Raw genomic sequence first — 21,098 nt, 5'->3', positions numbered from 1 at the left:
GTAGAGTTATCGTGATAAACAAACAAATGTGACACTTTCCAGATGTCGAGAATGTTACCATCATCACATGAAACCCCAACAATCAAATACATACATACCGTGGGAGACTGCAAAAAACTGGTACCACCGTCGTAATTGTTTCTCTAATGAATCATACTAACTAGTTTTAAATAAATGAACATTGGGCATGGAAGCATACAATATTTCCATACATGTACATGGCATTATGCCCATACACGGACTACATCCAACCATTTTTTATCAAAAATCTATGTAACCATGAGACTGATGAAGCTGATTAAACTGTCACTCTATGGAGCTACGTGACTGAAATATCTGGTAAATAAAAGAAGCTATCTTTCCAGGCAGTTTGGACATTGATTACGAGCGTCATTCACATACCGATCAAAATGTTGAGATAAGTCGAAAGATCCCATTGGCCACAATTGACAACTAACTTCCTTGTAACTAATAATTTCAAACTCTAAATGCCATCTCATGGAAGAATTAAGGGACTCCCCCAAGGAAAATCTCTCAAAAGCTCCAACGATCTAGTTGTTGCTTGGCTTCAGCCATGTCTTTTTGTGCCTTCTTTCTTCGATAAAATATTGGACAATCTCGACTGAGAATGAAACATGTCATCAGAAATACAGTAAATAATGTTAAAAGTCCAACCATGCATAATAGAATCCAGTTGCACGAAGAGAAATTGGAAAAAGTGCTCTCTTTGAAAGTGCCTTCTAGTAGAATTTTCGAAACTCATAGCAAATAGTCCTTTTGAGTTATAGTTTGATCTAGAGCCTGGATGAGTACTGAACGGTAGATAGAAATGGAAATCAAGGAAGTGTTTCTCTTGTCTATTCATTTATATGTCTGGTTGTGAAACGAACACTTCAACTTCTTATTCCTTTCTATTCATTTCCAAAATTTCCTTCCAGGATTCTTTTTATTATAGACAAAACACACATGCCACTAAAATATTATAATACGTTTCAATGTTCACATCCCAGTTACAATCAAAACATGTATATGTATATGTACAAGACCCTCGTACTAGACTTAAATATTAAGTAATGTACAAAACCTTAACACAGAAGAGATAAATACCTCGTGCACAGCACATCCTGATGCAATGAGCCTTGGCACTCTTGGCATTGTGTCCAAAGTTTCCCAAAAAGCGTCTCTAGCTCAGAAACTACAAGCATTACATGAGCCAAGCAATTTAGTTAAAAAGACAGTTTGATTCAAGTACCCAGGAATGTCAATGACACGAGAAGACATAAATTTACAAGAGAAACCTACCATTTGACACTGATTTGCAGTACAGTTCAGCCTCTCTTCCCTTACAGTGCGAGCAGAGAGTTCGATCTGTCTTACTGTTACAGAAACAAAAACTAACATAGTATCAGGATTTTCTTAAAATTTTGACAGGTAAACGTAAAGACAAGGTGTAATCCATACACAACAGCACATAAATATTTGTTCACTACTATTAACCTCGTAGAATTCAAGTGATGGAATATCCTAAATTTTGTCATAGTTGCAAGTTGAACATTAAATGAAAGCACGTAGTGTATAATGTACTAATACAAGCCAATGGCACAAAAAAGCTTTCTCTCACTCTGAGAAGATGCATAAACCATAAATGGTCAGAGTGCTGGAAGAGAAAAATTGTACTTAATTCAAGAATTCTTCAGTAGGTTCCCATGATCCTCATGCTTGCAAAAGCCTGATACAATATAAGCCCTTCAGTAAAACTTTCAGGTTCTGAACCCACTACCCTATGAACAATTATATGTAAAAATCCCATGAAAATCCTATTTATAAGGAGACCTTGGGAAAAAGGAATAGCTATGATGAAGAGAATTTTACAGTCAATTATGTGCTTCAGCATGCCATAGTGGATTTTATGGAAAACCATGCGTACATGTTTTTTACCAGATTATAAACTCATTCCAGAAGAATGTAAACGTATACATTTGTGCTTCACTAGTACAGTTTTTTACCAGATTATTATGTACATTTGCAGCAAAATAATGATCTCCACTGTCACATTTAGAAGCTACTTTTTGGTGTTACTTGCAGAGTTGGCATTGGCCACCAACAATTAGCTCAGAAAGTTCAAAAACAAAACTTAAAAAAACTCTGTAAAATAGAATCCACAGATAGTAATAAATTGAAACTATAAATAGAAGCTATAATATGGTAGCCAGAGAACTAACTAAGCAATACCCAAGTAGAGCTTTGCAGCCAATGCAACTAAGTTGCTTCTTAGCAAATTTCATTATGCCACTGTTTGAGGGTGTAGAGATGGAGATTGATCTGGTATGACTTCCATGGAGAAGCTCCTTGCTGGCATTCTTCAAAATGGGATCGAAAATTCTTAGAAGTGGCTGAAACACAAAGATTAGATTTGGTGTGTTAGTATATCAGCAAACGTTATGAACTGCAGGCGCGCACGGTCAATAAACAGGATAAACATACCAATGTAATTTCAATATGGTACAGGAAATCAATCAATTGAACTAACCTTACTAATTTGATTTTCAAGATAGTACTGAGGGTCTATTGGTATGTTATTCTCCAAAACATAGATGGGATCCTCTGACTTTTCATACGCCTGATCATTTATTTTTAATTTTATATTAATTAAATGCCATAAACACAAAAAATAAAGGATAACATATATATATATATATTAAATCTAAAAGATAAAGAAAAAGAGAACTAAAAGAATGATTACCTTGGCACCTTTGGCTGCTTTGATAATGACATATGGTACTCGATCTCCAACATTTGGAGCAGTGGCAGCATCTCTCTGCCAATACATAATAAAATCAAACGTTAGTTTACTTATTTTAATATTCCATAAGTTGCTGTTATATTTGTCCTTTGATTGTTCAGACAAATCAACATCTCTTACTTATATGAAGCATACCAACTCCACTTAATTGTATATATTTCCAGATCATTCAGATCAACAAATGGTGTCACGGGGGAAGAAAAGAAAAAGGACAATGATAGTTTAAAATGATCCCTGGAGCAAGTTGAAAGTTGTAAAATTACCTTGGCACCTTTAGCCTCTAAAAATGTACAATTTATTATTTCTTAATTTTGGGACCACAGGAAATGAACTCTGCTATCTCAGGAGATTTTTAATTATTCTTCCTTAATCAAATAATACACCATACAGATATATAGGGGAGAGGGGAGTCTTACAAATAAATAATATAGCCCGACCTACTCCTAGGATTAGTCCAACTCACTACCTACCGAATATACAAAATACAGTAATTCATTGACTCAATCATAGATTCTACATGTTAATCAGATCTTAGGAATCTACTGCAATTTAAACAACAATAACTAACTATTGCTTCATTTTCTAAAGTCAGTTACAGCAAAGATTTATTGTCAGTTGAATTTGCATTTGGCCAGAACGAAATATTGCATGAACTGGACTCGACTTAACGGTTACAAAATTTAAAAGCATCAACATCTAATCTAATCAATTTAAATATTGTGGAAATTAAAGACCTTGTCTAAATCATGGAAAAACTAATCATAACCAAACTAGCAGCCAAACTGAGTTACATTATATTGAGTGTCATTACCATATGAATATCTCAAAATTATATGTATAAACTAGTACATATACTTATATATATGAATCAATACTTAATAGTTACTTTAATATTTATCCATAAATGGTTAAATATGTTTTAGCCCTTGACTTTTATTCATTGGTTGTGATCAATATAAGTTTGAGAAATCTTATATATACGGCCACTAGAACTGTCAACTCAGCATCTGAAATTAATGGTGATACATTTTTATTTTTAATGTTGAACTGTAACTACTATAGAGATGTAATCATTTAAAACTCTTCCATATATATACATATTTATACACAAAAATCATGGTGCAATCTGATGTTGCCTACAAAGAAAATTGATTTTCTGCAAATATCATACGCATGAGCATGAAATTAAGCATGTCACTCTTGTTTACAACTAAATATAAATTCAACTTCCATGAATGTATGTTGTTTGACTTTAATCAATTATCATACATTACCAAATATATATGGGGACAAATTATGTTATATGACCACAATTAACATTACCATGAGGAAACTACAACTCCATTAACAAGAATGAAAAATCAATAATGCACAAACCAACCTTACGCATGCGTTCAGCAAGTTCAACATGAGCAGCTTTTACTTCATAATCATCTCCAGTCTTTGTTAGACCCTATTCAATCAAATTTGTTGGCACAAATCAAGACAACTTACAAAGCCATTGTCACAATAAATGTTCGCTAATTGGTGAAAATAGACCTTCCCTGAAAATTTACTTGGGCTATTTTGCCAACTGAACTTAAAATAAATTATTTTTCACCTTAGTTATAACCAGAAGTGACAAATCCATACGGTTCATAAGAAGATCTGAAATAGTGTTCTTGACATATTGGACTGCTCCAGGAATGTCCCTGTCGATTAGTATTTTGTGCAAGCACTCATTTACCAAGTTTTTTACCAATAAACAATTGTCTCTTCGAACAGTTTCAATACCTGTAAATGATCGCAAATATATTAACACCAAGTCCAATAAAAAGTAAGGAAGACAGCCCAGTTCAAGAAAGTTTAATTTCTACCTTTGGTATCCATTTTGTCAAACTTGTCTGGGTTTGTCCAAAACAGACCAGCATATCTCTTCTTGCTAATGAGAAGATATGGATAATAAACCTTCTCAAACTCTAACTTGATAGGCTTCATTGAAAAGCCATAACAAAAGAAAATGAAGACAAAAATTAGAGGGAAACTAGTTACAACTTACAACAATAATGTCAAATATAAGATAATATAGCAGCACACTAGGCCCTACAAAGTTAATAAATTCAAGTATGAAATTACAGATCATTTCATGACCAAAGTAATAACTCTTACTTTAATGAAAGTTTCACTAATAAAATCAGCAGCTTCTCTCCCTAAAATCATTGCTTCTTCCACAGAGGGCACACCAAATTGGACCATAACTGAATCTGTATCTCCATATATGACCTGATACCGTAACAATGTCACAAAAATTATATTGTTATTTACAATATTTTCATGTTAAAGAAACCAGTAGAAATATGAGCAATGGAAATTTATCAATAAGGAATGCTATCAAGTTCTACAAATTAAAAATGTGTAAGCAAAAGGAAATCGGAAAGTCCAATCTGCATCGAAATTAATTATGGCATTGACTGTAAGAGAAACTGTAACCACTCGCCTCAGCATTGTGTTCATATCCCCCAAGTGTAGTAAATTTATCTTCTACATGTTTTTTTGTATGCTCAATCATTTGTCGACCTTCACAAGGCACACAATCCATGAGACTAAGAAGAAATCAATAATATATATGTTACAAGACAAACCAGAGAACTAATATTTTGAAAAATAATCAATAGTCCAATACCATAGCTTGTAACACTTGAAGATATCTCTAAACATGGTAACTGACCAACAGTAGCTCCAGTAAATCCATACACAGAGTTTGCACTTATCTGAAAGGACAAGAATGTTATCGAGTTTAAAGCAAACAAAGTGGAATAAGGAGCCCATTTACACAAACAAACAATAACTTTGACATTGCAAAGCTTACTTTTAATGCTAATTGCCGACCATCTAGCACAGCTTTCTCAAGAGGATCCTTTGCTTTCTAGTATGAAGATGAACAAAATAAGGCCTATCAGTAAAGCTAGACATTGTACAAAAATAGAAACAGCAAAAGCATGCATAGTCTGCAGTTAATTTTTTTAAGGAAACACAAAACATTATTAAAGAGGCAGAGGGCATGCAATAAGATTGACGGCCAAAGGTCCACCAACACAGAACAGACAAGAGGAAACCAAGCCATAATTATAAAATTACAAAAAGTCCGAAGGAAAGGAAGGTTCTAGAATCATTAGCAAAAAGAAAGTACCTTCAAGTCTGCTTTTGCCCTTTTACGAGCAGTTAATAGTTCTTCAAGAATTTCAGGAAGTATTCCCTGAAAACAACACCATGTAAATTCTGTTCATGTCATCAGTCTTAAGATAGATGTTATTCCCGCAAAAAAAGAGATACATAGATGTTATGAATAAAGCATTAATTACTTTTATAAGAATCATATATCCCAAAAGAAAAGAAGAAAGTTCAATTACATCACTGGAAGACTCACCTTCTGCAAACTGGATTTAACAAATGTTTCACCAGATGGAGTTTTGTTAACACATTCTGGAGGGAGGTTGAATTTGCGAGCATCTTCTGGTGTAACCTTTAAGCAAGATGGTAAGAGGTAAATCTTTGTCAGATTTGTTCTCAGCTACATGGGCGGAGGCATATTATGCCACCCCCTTCATATTTCATAAAAATGTATTTTAAGTTTTGATTAAAATTAATCAAAATATTATTCCCCCCCTTCAAATTTAAGTTCATAGATATCTCCAAAAAAAATTCAAGTCATATAAATTTAGTAATTTACTCATAAAATTTCAGAAATAATTTGGTCACAAATTTAGATATACATGTTATCATCTTTGTATTAGTGGACTTTATAAATATACGTGTTGTCTCAACTCAAAGACATGTATTTTGAAACTTAAGAAATTATTTAAACCAACACATAATTAAAAATAAAACAACCCGAAAATATTTTGCAAACTAATTTTTTTTTCTCCAAGTGTGTTTTGGAAAACAAAACACCGATTAAAATTACTTGCAAATTGCCTACAACACAAAAGCCATTTGGCAATTTAATACTTTAAATGTATCTTCCTAAAACTAAATATTTTATACGCTAACTTAATACTAAAAATTATTTGAGGCAACACAATACAAAAATTAGACATTTAAATATTACAACCAATATTATATGAGATCATTGAGCTTGTTTTAATTTGTTCTGCAAAGTCTACGCAATGTTTATGACTCTGCACAACAAGTTTGCATTAATATTTTGTTGTGGTTTTGTTTTTCATTTGCTTGATAGTTTTATATTTTATTTGTATGAGAAATCATAAAGTGCAACTGTAATATATTTAAAATAAATTGTGCATTTTTTAAACTCTTAGAATTTTGCACTATGTCGCCCTCAACTAAAACCCTAGCTCATGCCCCTGCTCAGCTAGTTCCAAAAATAAAAACTGGGAAATGGAATACAACAAACAATTTGTCTAAAGAATTACCAGAGTACAGTAACACAAATTATATGCCATCATGATTGACGGGTACAAGGATGCAAAATCCAACGTTGCAATTGGCTTTTCATAAAACCCTGATTTTGCCTCTAAAACCTGCAGTTTAAAAAAAATGAATGATAAATAATCAAATGCATGAAAAAAAAAACCGAGGATTAAAGCAGTGAGCACTGAACAACCTCAAGCAAACAAAACTAAGCCAAATCTCAATTCTGTATAGAAAACCTTTTCTTGTTTAAAGACAGAGACTGCTAAATACAAAACCTATCAATATATATAAACCTGCATTCTAGCTGATAAGATAGTATCTTTTGATGGACACAAGTTAGTTGCCACACATAATGGAGACAAGTTAGAGCCTTTAAACTTGCAACAGATTCATTACTTGCAAATTTAAATGAAATAGCATGTCCAATGGAATGGTAAAATTCGTGATGCAATGCTATATTTTAGGATTTTTGTAAAAAATGCTTCTCCAATGATTTGTTAATAACTATTCCAAATTTGGCACAGCAATAAATATGCCCTTTTTATTTACAATGTTGTCATTAAACATTAATGAGAAACTTTAATACACATTTTTTTTAATTACAATATTGCCAATAATTATTTTTTTTAAATATTTAATTTATTAACTATCATTAATGGTAGTTACTTTTTATATCAACTTGCATCATCTTAAAATGTTATTGTGCTAAATAAAACATTTGTTCATGTTTTGTGCCAAATTTTGCACTTATTTTAGATCATGCATTTGGAGATGGTCTTATCTTGTAAGCTTTATCTCCAAACCGAAAACAGTCAGTCAACGTCACAAAGGAAAAATTATAGTAATCATCTAGTCCCTAGTAACTACAGTAAACAAGATAATGCTGTCAGCAGCCTCTGTAATGGCAGGAGAAATAATGACTTCCTCTTACCAAAGAAGAATAATTATTTATCTAAAGGAGAGAAATTGATGCAAGACTTCTTTTGGGAGGGGTGACTTATCAGGATCTGAACATCTGGTGGCTTGGGATATGGTGTGCAAACCTAGAGATCAAGGAGGACTTAGAATAGGTAATTTGGATGAGAAACAAAACTTTTCTTATGAAATCGCTGTGGAGGTTCCCTAAGGAAGACAAGTCATTATGGCATAAAGTAATAAAAAGTAGATATGGCGCTGCTGATAACTTCTGGGATACTAGAAAAGGTGAAAGGCTACACTCAGAGGGCCTTGGAAAGGTATCGCAGCCTTGTACGAAGAGTACCTTAGTTTGGTCGTTTCAAGGTTGGGAATGGAGAAAGAATCAGATTTTGGGAAGACACTTGGGTAGAGGATGTTGGTTTTTCGAACTTGTTCCCCGACTTAGCACTAGTTTCTAAGGCCAACAATAAAAGCATTAAGGAGATGGTGGTTGGGGATGAAGGGATGTCTAGCTCCAATTCAGGGTGGAATCTTCATTTTAGAAGGAATTTGCAAGATAGGGAGGTTTCAAGTCTGTTGTCACTGTTGCAAATACTAGAGCAAAATCCAATCTTCCACTGGCTAGAGGATTCAAGAGTATGGACCCCAGGAACTAGCAGGATTTTTCATGTAAATCAGCTTTTCACAAACTTGTTTCCGATAATACAATTAGTGTCAAAGGATGGGCCAAATCAGCTTGGAAAAGTTGTGATCCATCCAAAATTAAAGCTTTTGACTGGCTTCTAGCTTAGAAAAGTTGAACATTCATGAGATATTACAAAAGAGAAGGCCATATCAGGCCTTGTCTCCAGGCTGGTGCGTGTGTTGTAAGAGAAATGGAGAAACAATATCCCACTTATTCCTGGAGTGCCCATTCAGCCAGCTTATGTGGCAGAGTTTGTTAAGAGAATTTGGTATTCAGTGGTGTATGCCCCAATCTTGCAGTCAGTTGTTGTTGCGTAAACTAAAAGGGGGCAGGAGGATCTCCAAATTGTGGGCAGTTTGGACAGAAAGAAATGGAAGAATCTTCGAAGGTTTAGGGAAAGGCTCAATAGTTTTGTGGGAGAAAGCCAAATTCTGGGTTGCAACTTGGGTTTACAAGACTAAAGGTTTTGAGGGGCTTTCTTTCCAAGATCTTAGCAGAGAATGGGGAAGTTTTATGCAATAAGATTTCCTTTCTTTGGTTTATCACCTATGTTTATTTTTGGATCTATTTTGATGTATTGTCTTTGGTGTGCGTTTGCTGTTGTATTTTGTGTTAGTGTTTTGGGTTTTGTACTATTATTTTACCCTTTTTTATGCTGATACTTGTAACCACGGTTTTCCTCAGCCACAAGTGAGGACTCTCAATAAACTTGGGAGGACGTCACTAGTGGACATGTGACCTTTGTCTCTTTTTCCAAAAAAAAAAAAAAAAGAAGAATAATTAACTTACAGTGGCACCTTCATATGTCCCTTGTTCAGAACCTGCATGTTTGGCATTTGGAATTACAAGGTTCTTTTGTTTTGCCTTCCTCAGAAGTTGAGAAAGCACCTGAAAGCAAAATATTAAATGTAGACTTCACCAAGTTTATCATTATGCAAATGACTAAAAGTTCAGCATTTGGAAATTATTGTATTAACCTTGATGCTTTGACCCCTGGAGAGAAGAAAAGAAATGGGAACTCCCGTAACTCTAGCCATCTCCACATAATTGTAAATGAACATCAGTTTGTCCAAGAGCCGCTGAGGAAGATAAGCATCCTGCAAGGTAACAAGATATATGCCTATTCTTTAGATGATTCTTTTCAATTTAACTCAGAATTCCCAGCCCTCAAGGTTTAAAATCGGAAGCATCTACCAAAGCATTGGTAAGCATAAAATTTGTGGTTAATCTCTAGGCGGTTGTCCTTGAAGAATGGAATCTTGAATCATGGTGGAGAACACCAAAAGTATCCCACTCAATTAACCCTCTAATGGTTTATTTATGTTGAATGAATTGAAATAAACATGTGAACAGCATTGGTAAGCATAAAATTTGTGGTTAATCTCTAGGCGGTTGTCCTTGAAGAATGGAATCTTAAATCATGTTGGAGAAAACCAAAAGTCTTCCACTCAATTAACCCTCTAATGGTTTATTTGTGTTGAATGAATTGAAATAAACATGTGAACATAACATCTTTTTATTTTAACAGATGCATGGTTCACACTAACAGTATTGGCTCATACAGAGCACAAGACAACAAAAAGCCAAGACAGCGTATTAACTGTAAGAAGGAGAAGCAGTGTATGATCCTGCAGATACCATGTATATACCTTCAGACAATATACTGCAAGTCGCCTTCTAGTTTCAGCATTCCCATTCTGGAGATCAGATATAATTGAATGGTGAACATCCTCTTTCTGCACAAAACAAATTAATATCAGAAATTTAAATCTCCAAAATAATTCTACAAGAGAGTTGAAATGAGAGAAGATAAAAGAAACTCTTTCTTCTTTAGATGAAGGGGCAAGGAGGAGGGAAGAAACAGAATTTTCAAGATTAGCCCATGAAATACAAGCCTCTATAAGCAAAACTACTTGCTCAATTTACCATCTTTGCTATTTATAATATGTTCACCATAAAATAGACACATCCTTGATTACAAATTTAAAGGGAAATATTTCACAAAACATCCAAGAAACCCTAATACCTCACCTGCTCAGAAAGGAAGTGTGCTGAGACAGAATTCAAGGAGTATGAACTCAATTTATAATCTCGTTGCATAATCTACAATGGGAACAAAGATTAGAAACTTACTTGAGTACCAATAGCAATATGAACAAAGTTCCCTTTGACCACTAATTTTAGATGATTATAAAATATATATTATATGTAGATATATATATATTTAAAAAAAATGGAACCTGAAGCAAGTCAAATTGAACTCTCCCTTCAATTGTTACTTCTTTACTCTCCCGGGTACCATACTGTCTGCGACCATTTAAGTGGCAGTTAGCCAATTGGCTCAATGGTAATGAAGAAAAATAAAATATATATATTTATATAATAAAAAAAAGACAAATTCAGCAGATTCACATAATAGAAAGGTTGTGACTCTAAAATCTAAAGAGTTACAGATGATAAGCAAGCTTATATGTCAGCAGGCACCTTTTTTTAATTAAGAAACCAAGAATATTAGATTGAAGAAAAAAAATAAAAAATAAAAAACCAATAGATTTACAACAGATGATAAGATATCATCCACACAGGGAAAAAGATAAACAATCATCTAAGTAAACAAAATTTACTTATTGACATGGATTGCACAATAATCCTGAAATTCAAGAGTTAGTCCCCAATATGTTTAACTTTGAGATAATATGCCAAACTACCTAATGTTCAGGTGCTATATGGACCAGTTAGCTCATGCTCACATTTATTCTAACTGATCTGTAAATATAAATATAAATAAATAATATATATTTATATATAGAGAGAGAGAGAGAGATAATATAATATTACCTAGAAGAGAAGGTAGTATCTTTGACCCGAACCCGACTGCTTCTGATGCGTCCCAGTATTGGAAATTCAGCTATCCCCAAAGTCTCAGCTCTCTGAAACATAAATTGGGATTTCATGCACATACAAATAAATAAATAAGCAGAAGCATTTCTACAAGATATAAATATTGTATTGTGTCTCCTCAGGCAAGATTTGGATGCCAGAAATCAACCATGAATGACCAAATTCGAAACACTCAAATAGGATTATATCCAGGGGGTGAATTGATATTATGCAGTAGAAGAACCAAAAATTTGGGCCAACTCGTTACAGGGGACGAACTGATATTGCAGTAATAGAATCAAGACTTTTTGTTTCTCGTTACCTTAAACTATGTTAGGAACCTTTATTTAGCCAGAACATCAGAGAAAGAGAGAAAAGGCAGGCAAAAAGGAAGGGGAAAAAATTATTTTAATCCACAAAAATTTTCATTTATCTCTTGATGCTTTTTAGATAACTCTATGTTCTCCAAAATGACAAAAAAAATTCCCCCTGTTTATCTGAAGTTTATTTTTCTTCCTTCTGGTTAAAATCCGAACACAATAAAAGGACAAATTTTGTCCTTTTTTTCCATCAATAGAATTCAGGCTCCAACCAGACCCTAAAAAAGAGTTGTAATCTGTTAGGGATGAGTTGTAATAGGAAAGCTGTCATGGGTGGGAATGGCTGGGTTGTAAGCAGGGGTATTTGGATGTTTAAGATACTATAAATGTGGCGGCTGAGAAAAGGGGTACAAAATGTGTGAGTGAATTGTGGTGAGATTTGAGCTCTTGGGAGGTTTCCAGGTCACTCGGCAAACCTGGGTAGTTTCTTTGTATTTCCTTTCAATTTAAGCAATAATATTCTCTATTTTAGCCTACTGTTTCTCTGCTTGGTGTTATTCTAAGTTTGTTTCTTATCATAACCATATGATACCTCAGAAAGGGCATAACGTAATCTTATTATAACTAAGACTAGAAAATAAATAGAAGGAAAAACACACACATACATATTTACTTAGTACTTCCCAATTTGGATCATATATTCCCGACTCCAATTGCACCAAACCAGTAAATACATGAGAAAATTAATTGTTAATGGTTCCAGTTCTATATTTTCAACTAACCTGAACAAAATCAACATCATCATCTGATATTAGATGACCAAATACCTTATTCGCTGGATTTTAACTTATGTATATTTCTTACACTGCAATCTAAACTAGAACTCAATATGAATGAAAATATGGAATATTACAGGAATCATTACAATTTTTAACTTTGGCAACTGCATGGAAACAGCACACAGAATTCAACATGTCACTTACCTCAATGAGATATGGCAAATCAAATTTGCAAATGTTATATCCAATAATGATATCAGGGTCCACTTGATTAATAAAATCCTGTAAAAGAAATGTACATTTCAGACTCTAAACATAAATTCAAGCTAATTAATTAGCTCCAGAGAATAACCACAATTTCTCAGCATGTTTGAGATGATAATAAAAAATGCCATGCATAAAAATACAATCAAAAACCAAAAGCAGGTGTAATAATTCCATTACCAGTCAGGCCACTTACACCTGATGTTTACATTATTTACTAGTTTAAAATGTTAACCAATATGATTAAACAGCAAGAACGATGGTGTATATTGCTCTCATAGTTATAATTTCACAATTTAAAATGCATAAGCACTTTTTTTCCTTTGTACAAATTACGAAGGCATGTAGGCACATGTTTCTGCCATACAATCAACATATAATGTCCCCTATTAATATAAATTAGAAAACCATAACTCAGAACAAAATAATTTAAGCTAAAATGCAAGATAAGATCAGTTAATGATGCAAAGAATCACACATGGTAAAAGGTTCATTACCATGCATTACCAATTGAAAATGAAAATAGCATTTGGCTGATTGCCTTTGACTTATACACAATATGTGAACAAACTAAAGTTGTTATAATATATAACGAAAATAATTTCATATGCACACACACGTGTTCTAATATCCCAGCATAAATCCCTAAAACTTGCTTGGTGGGTTCAAGTTCAAGTCAATCCCCAAAACTTGCTTGGTGGGTTCAAGTTCAAGTTCAAACTTGCTTGCTTGGCTGATTGCTTTTCCAGACTAGAATGAAAATTATGTTTCACTATGGCCAGAGAAATAGTTTTCTGAAGCTAGAGCTCCCACCATAAGAGTGAAATGAAAAGGAACCTATAAATGAAAATCCCTAAAAGTATGAAAAATAAGATATAAATATTGAGAACAGATTCATAACAAATGCACCTTAACAGTATTAACAAACACTTTTCATTTTCATAAAAGAAAAGCAATGCAAAACTAATACCCTCCAAGCTAGCAAGACTTCTCTTTCTGTATCAAAGGACATCACGTCGACACCAACTATAGGAGAACATGACTTAAGGGTCATGACATTACGGATTAATGGCTCGGTATTTCCCTGTAAAGTTAACAGATTTGCAATCTACAAATAAAAGAGCAATATCAGTTATCATTTTTCTTATAAACAGAATGAACAATATGAAAAATTAAAATAAATAATTAAAAACCAGTAAATTTTATATAAACTATAACAGATGAACATGTCCGACCTGGATAACAGGATCATGGCCAGGCTCGGGAAAATGACCTTTACGACCAGCACATTCAATGTCAAAACTCAATATGCGAAATGGAGCCATCTTGGAAAATTCTCCTTCTGGTGCATGGCTGATAAGTTCTGAATATCTAAAGACATTTGTAAAGGAAATGTTTATCTAGGAAAAAAATCATCTTTTTTCAGAAAAAAATATAAAGACAAGAAAGTAAAACTTTCAATTAAAACTGAATAAACAAATCAGAGAAAGAACTCCTAAAAACTAAATAAACAAATCACAATTGTCCTTCCAACTTGGCGTATATTTTCAAGATTTGTGCCACAACCCAAAAAGCACCACAACATTTCCAAAACAACTTCACCCTATAACCTCAACATAAACCAATCATCATTACCATGAACAAATTTACAACTTTGAAGAGATCCCTGTCAAACCTGTCTCTCTAGTAAATATATGTACCCCACATTTTCAGCCCCTTTTAGGGACCAAAATCAATCATCAACGTTATTATTCTTGTGACCACACCAGGAAGGTAATAGGTAAGCATAATTATCTTAATAATCACAAGCTAAGTACCATCTAAAGCACTTGAAGTCTTGCGGCTACAGTAACATTCCTATACAAAGTGAAGAAAGAAAGAAAAAAATTACATGTGAAGTATAAGTGCTCCTCACATTTATAAGGATACAGGCAATCAAACTCTAACTGACAGTATGACAAATGTTTAGCTGTTTTCTTATATTTTCCAGCAGGTACTTCAATCCAGTTGCCACCAACTATGTTGCAATCAATCATAAAGCGAAGAGCAAATAGAACATTGCTTTCATATGTCATGAAGCTCTTCATACCCAGTCCATCAATTTGTACTCCTCTGTCAAGTATGCCTGCCAATTAATTTGAAACATTAGGCTGGAAAACAGCATAAATCATATATAGCAGTTAATCACAAGCCTGGAAAAGAAGGTGATAGCACACATCAACAATTTGCACGGAAAAGATGAAAAAACCCATTTGGTCCAATAAATGCCAATTTAAAATCATTAAAGGACTAAAAATACCACCCAACTAAAAAAATAATCAAAAGCGTTATAATGGGACTATTGCATGATAGTACACTAGCCACTTCCTCAAAGTAGCAATACAATTTTTTTTATTATTAAAAAATAAATAAATAAAAGCCAGCAGTTTACATCTGTATTAACTGCATAAGAATAAAGGCAACACTATACCACGACAGCTTGTAACCATTGTTGGTAGAGCAACAACAATTTTGAGAAAAGGGTAAGACTGCTGCTGCTGGTAGTACATTATGCTCTTTTTCTGGACCATCTCAATACGACGGATGAACTTAGGTACCCTACTGTTCCTATTAGCCTCCTTCATCCTTCCCTGAATCACCATATAATACATAGTTTCTAGTATAACTGATCACAATAAGGAACACACTAAAAATAGCTTTCTAATTAGGTTAAGTGTTAAATCCAAATACCTCCAAAATTTGATGAAAGTTGGATATATCGTCAGGTCTCATTCCTGAAGGGCAGCTGATGTAGAAGTATGGCTCAAAGCCATGAACATTACAGCACACACTATGTCCTATAAATGAAAATCACAAAAATTTAGATGAACTCATCTTTGAAATTGAAAGTAATTCTCATTGGAAGGGTTTAACAAAAAGTACAAGACTATAGTAACATTCATAAACTTCACTCAAGCCACTTGAACATAAAAATTCCATGCACAAACATAGAAAATAAGATTTATTGCTTTCCAATCGGAAAGAATTTTTCTTCATGCAGTAAAATTGGTAACTCATCACGTATAAATGCATTTAAAAAATGCAAAATTATGGCCAAACTCTTAACAGTTTTCTTGAAGCACTACCTCCTTAACTTAATTAAATATCTACCATAATTATATATAATTCCTGTTCTATCCATTTGTACACATGACATAAAATTCAATCCAAAAACAACACACTAGTGCTAATTCCTAACTCTTAGTCACTATACCCAATTTTCTGAATTCACTTTAGAAGAGTTCCTGTACGTAAAAAGACCGGGAAAAAAATGAAAGCAAAAAGTGTGGTATCTCATTTTATTGCTCCTGCTAGTAGTTACGTTTGGCTAGGAATACTACACAGTATACCACATTGTTACTCAGCACCTCACATTAATTGATGCTAAAAGTGTGACTGGCTTAAAAAGATTCATTCATGATTGCAGAAATTACCTGTTAAAAACATATTCTTCAATGAAATGTTTTCAGGAAAGATAGAAGGGTTTGGCTGCAACAGTGATTTTTTAGTTAAGGAAAAGCAAGTTTTCAGGGAAGAAAAGAAAGGAAGCGAGGAAATACAAGAATATTTGAAGATCCAAAGTGATTTTCCGAAAGCTGTAACAGGAATACATGGGGAGATATAGTCAATATTTTCTCTACAATGGGTTTTTGGAAATCACTAACAATTTCAGATCTGAAATTGGAAGGAAAAAAGAGGACAATCAAAATCCAAAAAGGAAAAATGTCGGAGAGTTAAGGAATTTAGAGTTTAATATTAATTATGAAGGTAGAAAGGAGTTAGGGGGAAATGCAGGGTCATCATGAAGATAGTTACATGGAACATTAGGGGAGATGGTGAATAATGTTTTATAAAGAAGAAGACCTTACATGACATTATCCCCAGATTGGTGTGTTTTGGGTAAGAAGAATTCTGAAAATGCAGATCACTTGTTCATCCACTGCCCGGTCTCAATCCAAGTTTGGTACAAGATTTTGGAAGAATTTAAAATGGTCTGGTGTGTTCCAGCAAACTGTCTAGGTGCCTTTTTGTTTCAGGTGAGTGGCTCAAAGGTGAAGAAGACTCTTTGGCAGATAGTAGTATCAGCTATCTGTTGGGTTATTTGGCTAGAGAGGTATAAGAGAATCTTTGAGGAAATGGAAAACAGTGTGGAAGAAATTTGGGTTAAAGTTAAAATGAGTGTTGCTCTTTGGGTCCACTCAAATAAGGACTTCAAAGATTTTTCATTCACAGATTGGTTGAGAGAGTGGAATTTTCGTTGTAATGTTTTATTTTGTATATCGATGTTGTGGTAGTTAAGCTACCTGTTTATTTTTTCTTAGATTTTGTTTTCCATGAGTTTCCTGTGGTTGTTTTCTCCACTCACTTGTATTGTATATTCTTATATTAATACAAGATGTTTTGTTTCAAAAAAAATGTATTCTTCATTTTTTTTTTCTCTTTTGGTATTAAAAAAAAGTTAATAAAGAAAAATGACAATAACAATAGCACGAAACACTGATCAAATGTGAAACAACACTACTACAAAATTACAAGACATCCTTCCAACTCTACTTAAAAGCAAAATCATAGAAACTTATACCCAATTAAAGAAGACGTAAAGGAAGATAAAATTTAGTATTCCGAAAACAAATTTATCTGTATTAACAAAAATGCTTCATTTTTTTCCAAGCATAAAACAAAAAATAATAGCTTGCCTTCTTTTGTGACACCGAATATTCTGATAATGGCGGCAGGTCCTGAAGAATTGGGAAGCAATGCTTTATGGCTCTCCCCGATCACATAATCAATCTCCAACTGCTGAAATACTAGAACCCATAATATACAAAATTAAAATTATATTAATATAAATGATCAGATTTATCATATAAACAAAAACCCTAGTGACCTGTTTCAGGAAAAGCAAAAAGAGAACAAAAAAACTCAGCTAAGAAAAAAAGCTCAGTAACTGACCAACATTTCGGGAGCCAGAGATGTAATCGTCGGAGAGAGGGGGCCGCGCCCACTTGGAGAGGCGGGAAGCAAGTGCCTGGCGCTCCTCAAGGTCTCGGAGGATGAGGGAGTCTTCATCCTCGATGAGGGTTTCATCAAGAAAGACATCTTCGTCGAGAAATTCCTCTTCTTGCGAGGTGGCCTGCTGCTTGGGAGGGTTCGCCGGTGATAACTGCGGTGGTGGAGGTGGACGTTTTCTTCCGCCGTTGTTCATTTTGGTCGCCGGAGATGAAAGCAGGGCAGGAACTGCTCGCAGAGTACAAGTGAGCGAAGAATAAGAGGGATGAAATTCCCGCCAGTTTTGAGCGGGGGTTTTATTAGGGGTTCTATCACGTGATGCCGCGGCTGCCTTTGGGAAACTCACGTGTGAGGGGTAGATTAGGGGCATGCAGCTACCATGGACAGGACTGTGTCCGTACATATAAGGTCCGTTCCGAACTGAAGTAAGTAATTATTAGATTTACAAATCTCACAACACTTAACTCTTGATCAAGATGAAAGAAACTTACCCAAGTAAAATCTCTCAAGAAACTAAGTAAATAGTAATGTGAATCAAAACTTCAAATCCCTATTATGAACTACAAATTTAAAAATAGATATCTCAACAAAAAAAGTCCACATAACTTATTTTTACTCAGAAATACTCATTGTTATTGGTGTAGATAAATTGAAATATGTAAGACTTGTTACTAAATTGTATTAAGATATTGGGTAAAAGTGAACATTGGGCCCAAAAAACCTAAAAATTCGGCCCGAACAATTGCAAAACCTATTTTTGGCAGTTTAAATCCGACTTGAACCTGAGTGGACTCGAATCGAGTTTGGATCTGTAATATTCAAAAGACATATCTAAACTCGAAAATAACTTCAATTTAAAAATATAAATGTATATATATTTACTCATTTCCTCTTCCAAACCCTAAAATCCCTCAATTCCCTCTCTCTTAGCTGCCACACACTCTTTGAGTTCTCTCTCCCTCTCGTTCAATCCATATGTACTCTCACTTAGATCTTGTTCCAGCTCTCTCTCAATCACTCCCTCTTATTCATTTGCTCGCTCACTCACTCTCTACCTCATTAGCCTCTCACTTTCTGTGGTCTCTCATTATCCCGCTGTTAGCTTCTCCCTCTCGTTCTGTGGGTGCCTTCGTCATGACTCATGGTGGGTGTCATCGTCGTGGGTTCGTCTGTCACACTGTTATGGTTCTAGGCTAATTAATTTTTGAATATTGATTAAGGATATTGAGCCTTGATTATTTAAAAAAATATATATGTTCAGGACATTAAATTGGATTTGGTAGAGAATTCTTGCTTGGGTTTGTCTTTCACGCCTAGATCAAGTAATAGAGTTGCTCATTGTATTGCAAGACATGCTCTAAGTGTAAAAGCATTGGCTATTTGGGATAGAGGTTTCCTTTTGTTGCTTCTTCAACAATTTGTGCTGAACAAGTCTTCCTGTAATTGCTTCTCTTGTGTTATGTATTAATATTTTGCTCAAAAAGAAATGTGGCAGAAAATAAATATTATTTTAACATAAGAGATCTAATATCTCATTAAATATGTTATTTTGTAAATTAATTAAAATTTAAAAATAGTTTGTGTAGTGTCTCGGAATTTTACTTAATTAGATAGTAGTAGTATTTTAATTTTCGTGGTTATTGGTTCAAGTTGGGATTTAGTTGGAAACTCATAGAAATAGTTATGGATTTTATAAGTTTAACCTATAGTTTAGAAATATTAATTTTTACATAAGGTTTTATTAATATAGCTGATCCTAGAAATATTATTAATTATAACCTAAGGTTTAGATAGAATAATTAAGAGCGTGACATTTGTAACAAGCATGTTTATTAAGGATTTAAGGATTTTTTAATGAATAATTTAATTAAGGATAAATCTAGAAGCTCTAAAATCTTCCAGCAGTTGTTAGGATTATGTTTTACTCAATCAAAGTTGTTTTAACAAACTTCAAATATGTTGAAAGTGTGCAAAAACGTATTTAAAATATTATCGTATGTCGATATATCGCAGCTATAGGGCCAATACATCGCCTACGGATATACGGAAAACACGTCGACTTCACACGAACGAAACCACGGAAGCTCGGGACATAGGTAGGGGCGATATATCACCTAGGGTAGGCGATATATCGGCTCATGGAGCCATTTTTGAAATTTTGTGGATTTAAATTAGAAACAGCCTTCAACCACTTGGACTTGCTCTTGAACATTTTTGATCGAGTTCTAGGCATCTGTTGAACCGAAAATTCAAATTTATTCAATTCATATTCATTTTAAAAGGGTTAGTTTCACTCCTTGAACTCTATAAATAGGAGCTAGTACTCAGTTATTTCATTCATCATTCAAGCATTCTTCAGAGGCTCCAAGCTGCTAAGTTATTCTAAGAGAGAAAACACTAGGGTTTTGGGATTTAAAAGCTTTTCTAATCTAAGCTTTTCTAAATACTTGGGAAGTAAGATAGATTGTTATTTCGGTACCGATGTGTAGATCAAAGTTCTAGTCATTCAAGGTATTCTCATCCACTGAGTTAGTTCATCATAGTTCTTTTGTTTTCTTTCATTTTCTTTCAGATCCTAACTCATTATTATGGCTTTTGGTTAGGTGTTTAATTTCTTGAAACTTAAGGTTCTTTGGTAAGTTTCTATCTTGATGGTTTAGATCTCCTTTTTCATCTCCATTTCTGTAGAAACTCATGATTCTTACTATTGATTTTAGGAGTTTTCCAATCCCATTCTTGTCTCCAATATCCCAGTTTTTTGTAAGGAAAATAGGTTAGATTATGAGTTATGATATGTTTATATGCTATGATATGTTATGTGCTATGTATATATGTATGAATATGTTTTTAGTCGCTTGGGGCTTATAGTTGCTTAGATAGCAAACTTCAAGATTTTTATCATTATTGTGGTTTAGAGTTATGATTCACCCTACCTCGATTAGTAGACAGAGGACCTAGATGGGTAATCATATACTACTTTCTGATCT

General features: G+C 33.8%; 1 protein-coding gene across 4 annotated transcripts; it reads right to left on the bottom strand.

Annotated features, from left to right (window-relative positions):
* Positions 1-15: 15 nt before the first annotated feature.
* LOC133801809 (DNA polymerase delta catalytic subunit) lies at positions 16-18,451 on the bottom strand. Of its 4 annotated transcripts, XM_062240048.1 has the most exons (30): positions 18,055-18,444; positions 17,799-17,909; positions 15,793-15,899; positions 15,533-15,692; positions 14,992-15,187; positions 14,298-14,433; positions 14,033-14,170; positions 13,003-13,080; positions 11,658-11,749; positions 11,060-11,126; positions 10,851-10,922; positions 10,469-10,555; positions 9,797-9,916; positions 9,609-9,707; positions 7,216-7,323; positions 6,210-6,305; positions 5,973-6,038; positions 5,652-5,708; positions 5,466-5,553; positions 5,280-5,359; positions 4,952-5,065; positions 4,660-4,774; positions 4,404-4,576; positions 4,185-4,256; positions 2,744-2,818; positions 2,531-2,620; positions 2,233-2,393; positions 1,303-1,376; positions 1,108-1,195; positions 16-622 (listed from the first exon to the last, which is right to left on the bottom strand). In XM_062240048.1, exons 1-30 carry the CDS (start codon positions 18,305-18,307, stop codon positions 535-537), a joined length of 3,261 nt encoding a protein of 1,086 aa, XP_062096032.1. In that variant the 5' UTR covers positions 18,308-18,444; the 3' UTR covers positions 16-534. The 4 variants fall into 4 exon arrangements, 1 of the variants encoding a protein (XP_062096032.1); XR_009877000.1 differs by lacking the exon at positions 16-622 and having other exon boundaries at positions 1,154-1,195; positions 2,223-2,393; positions 18,055-18,450; XR_009876993.1 differs by lacking the exons at positions 16-622; positions 1,108-1,195 and adding an exon at positions 1,622-1,729 and having other exon boundaries at positions 2,223-2,393; positions 18,055-18,451.
* Between the last annotated feature and the right edge of the window lie 2,647 nt (positions 18,452-21,098).

The sequence above is a fragment of the Humulus lupulus genome, chromosome 1 (genome assembly GCF_963169125.1).
Source record: "Humulus lupulus chromosome 1, drHumLupu1.1, whole genome shotgun sequence".
NCBI classification, from domain to species: domain Eukaryota; kingdom Viridiplantae; phylum Streptophyta; class Magnoliopsida; order Rosales; family Cannabaceae; genus Humulus; species Humulus lupulus.
The sequence above is the reverse complement of the archived record's forward strand: the minus strand, read 5'-3'. Positions and strand labels throughout refer to the sequence as shown.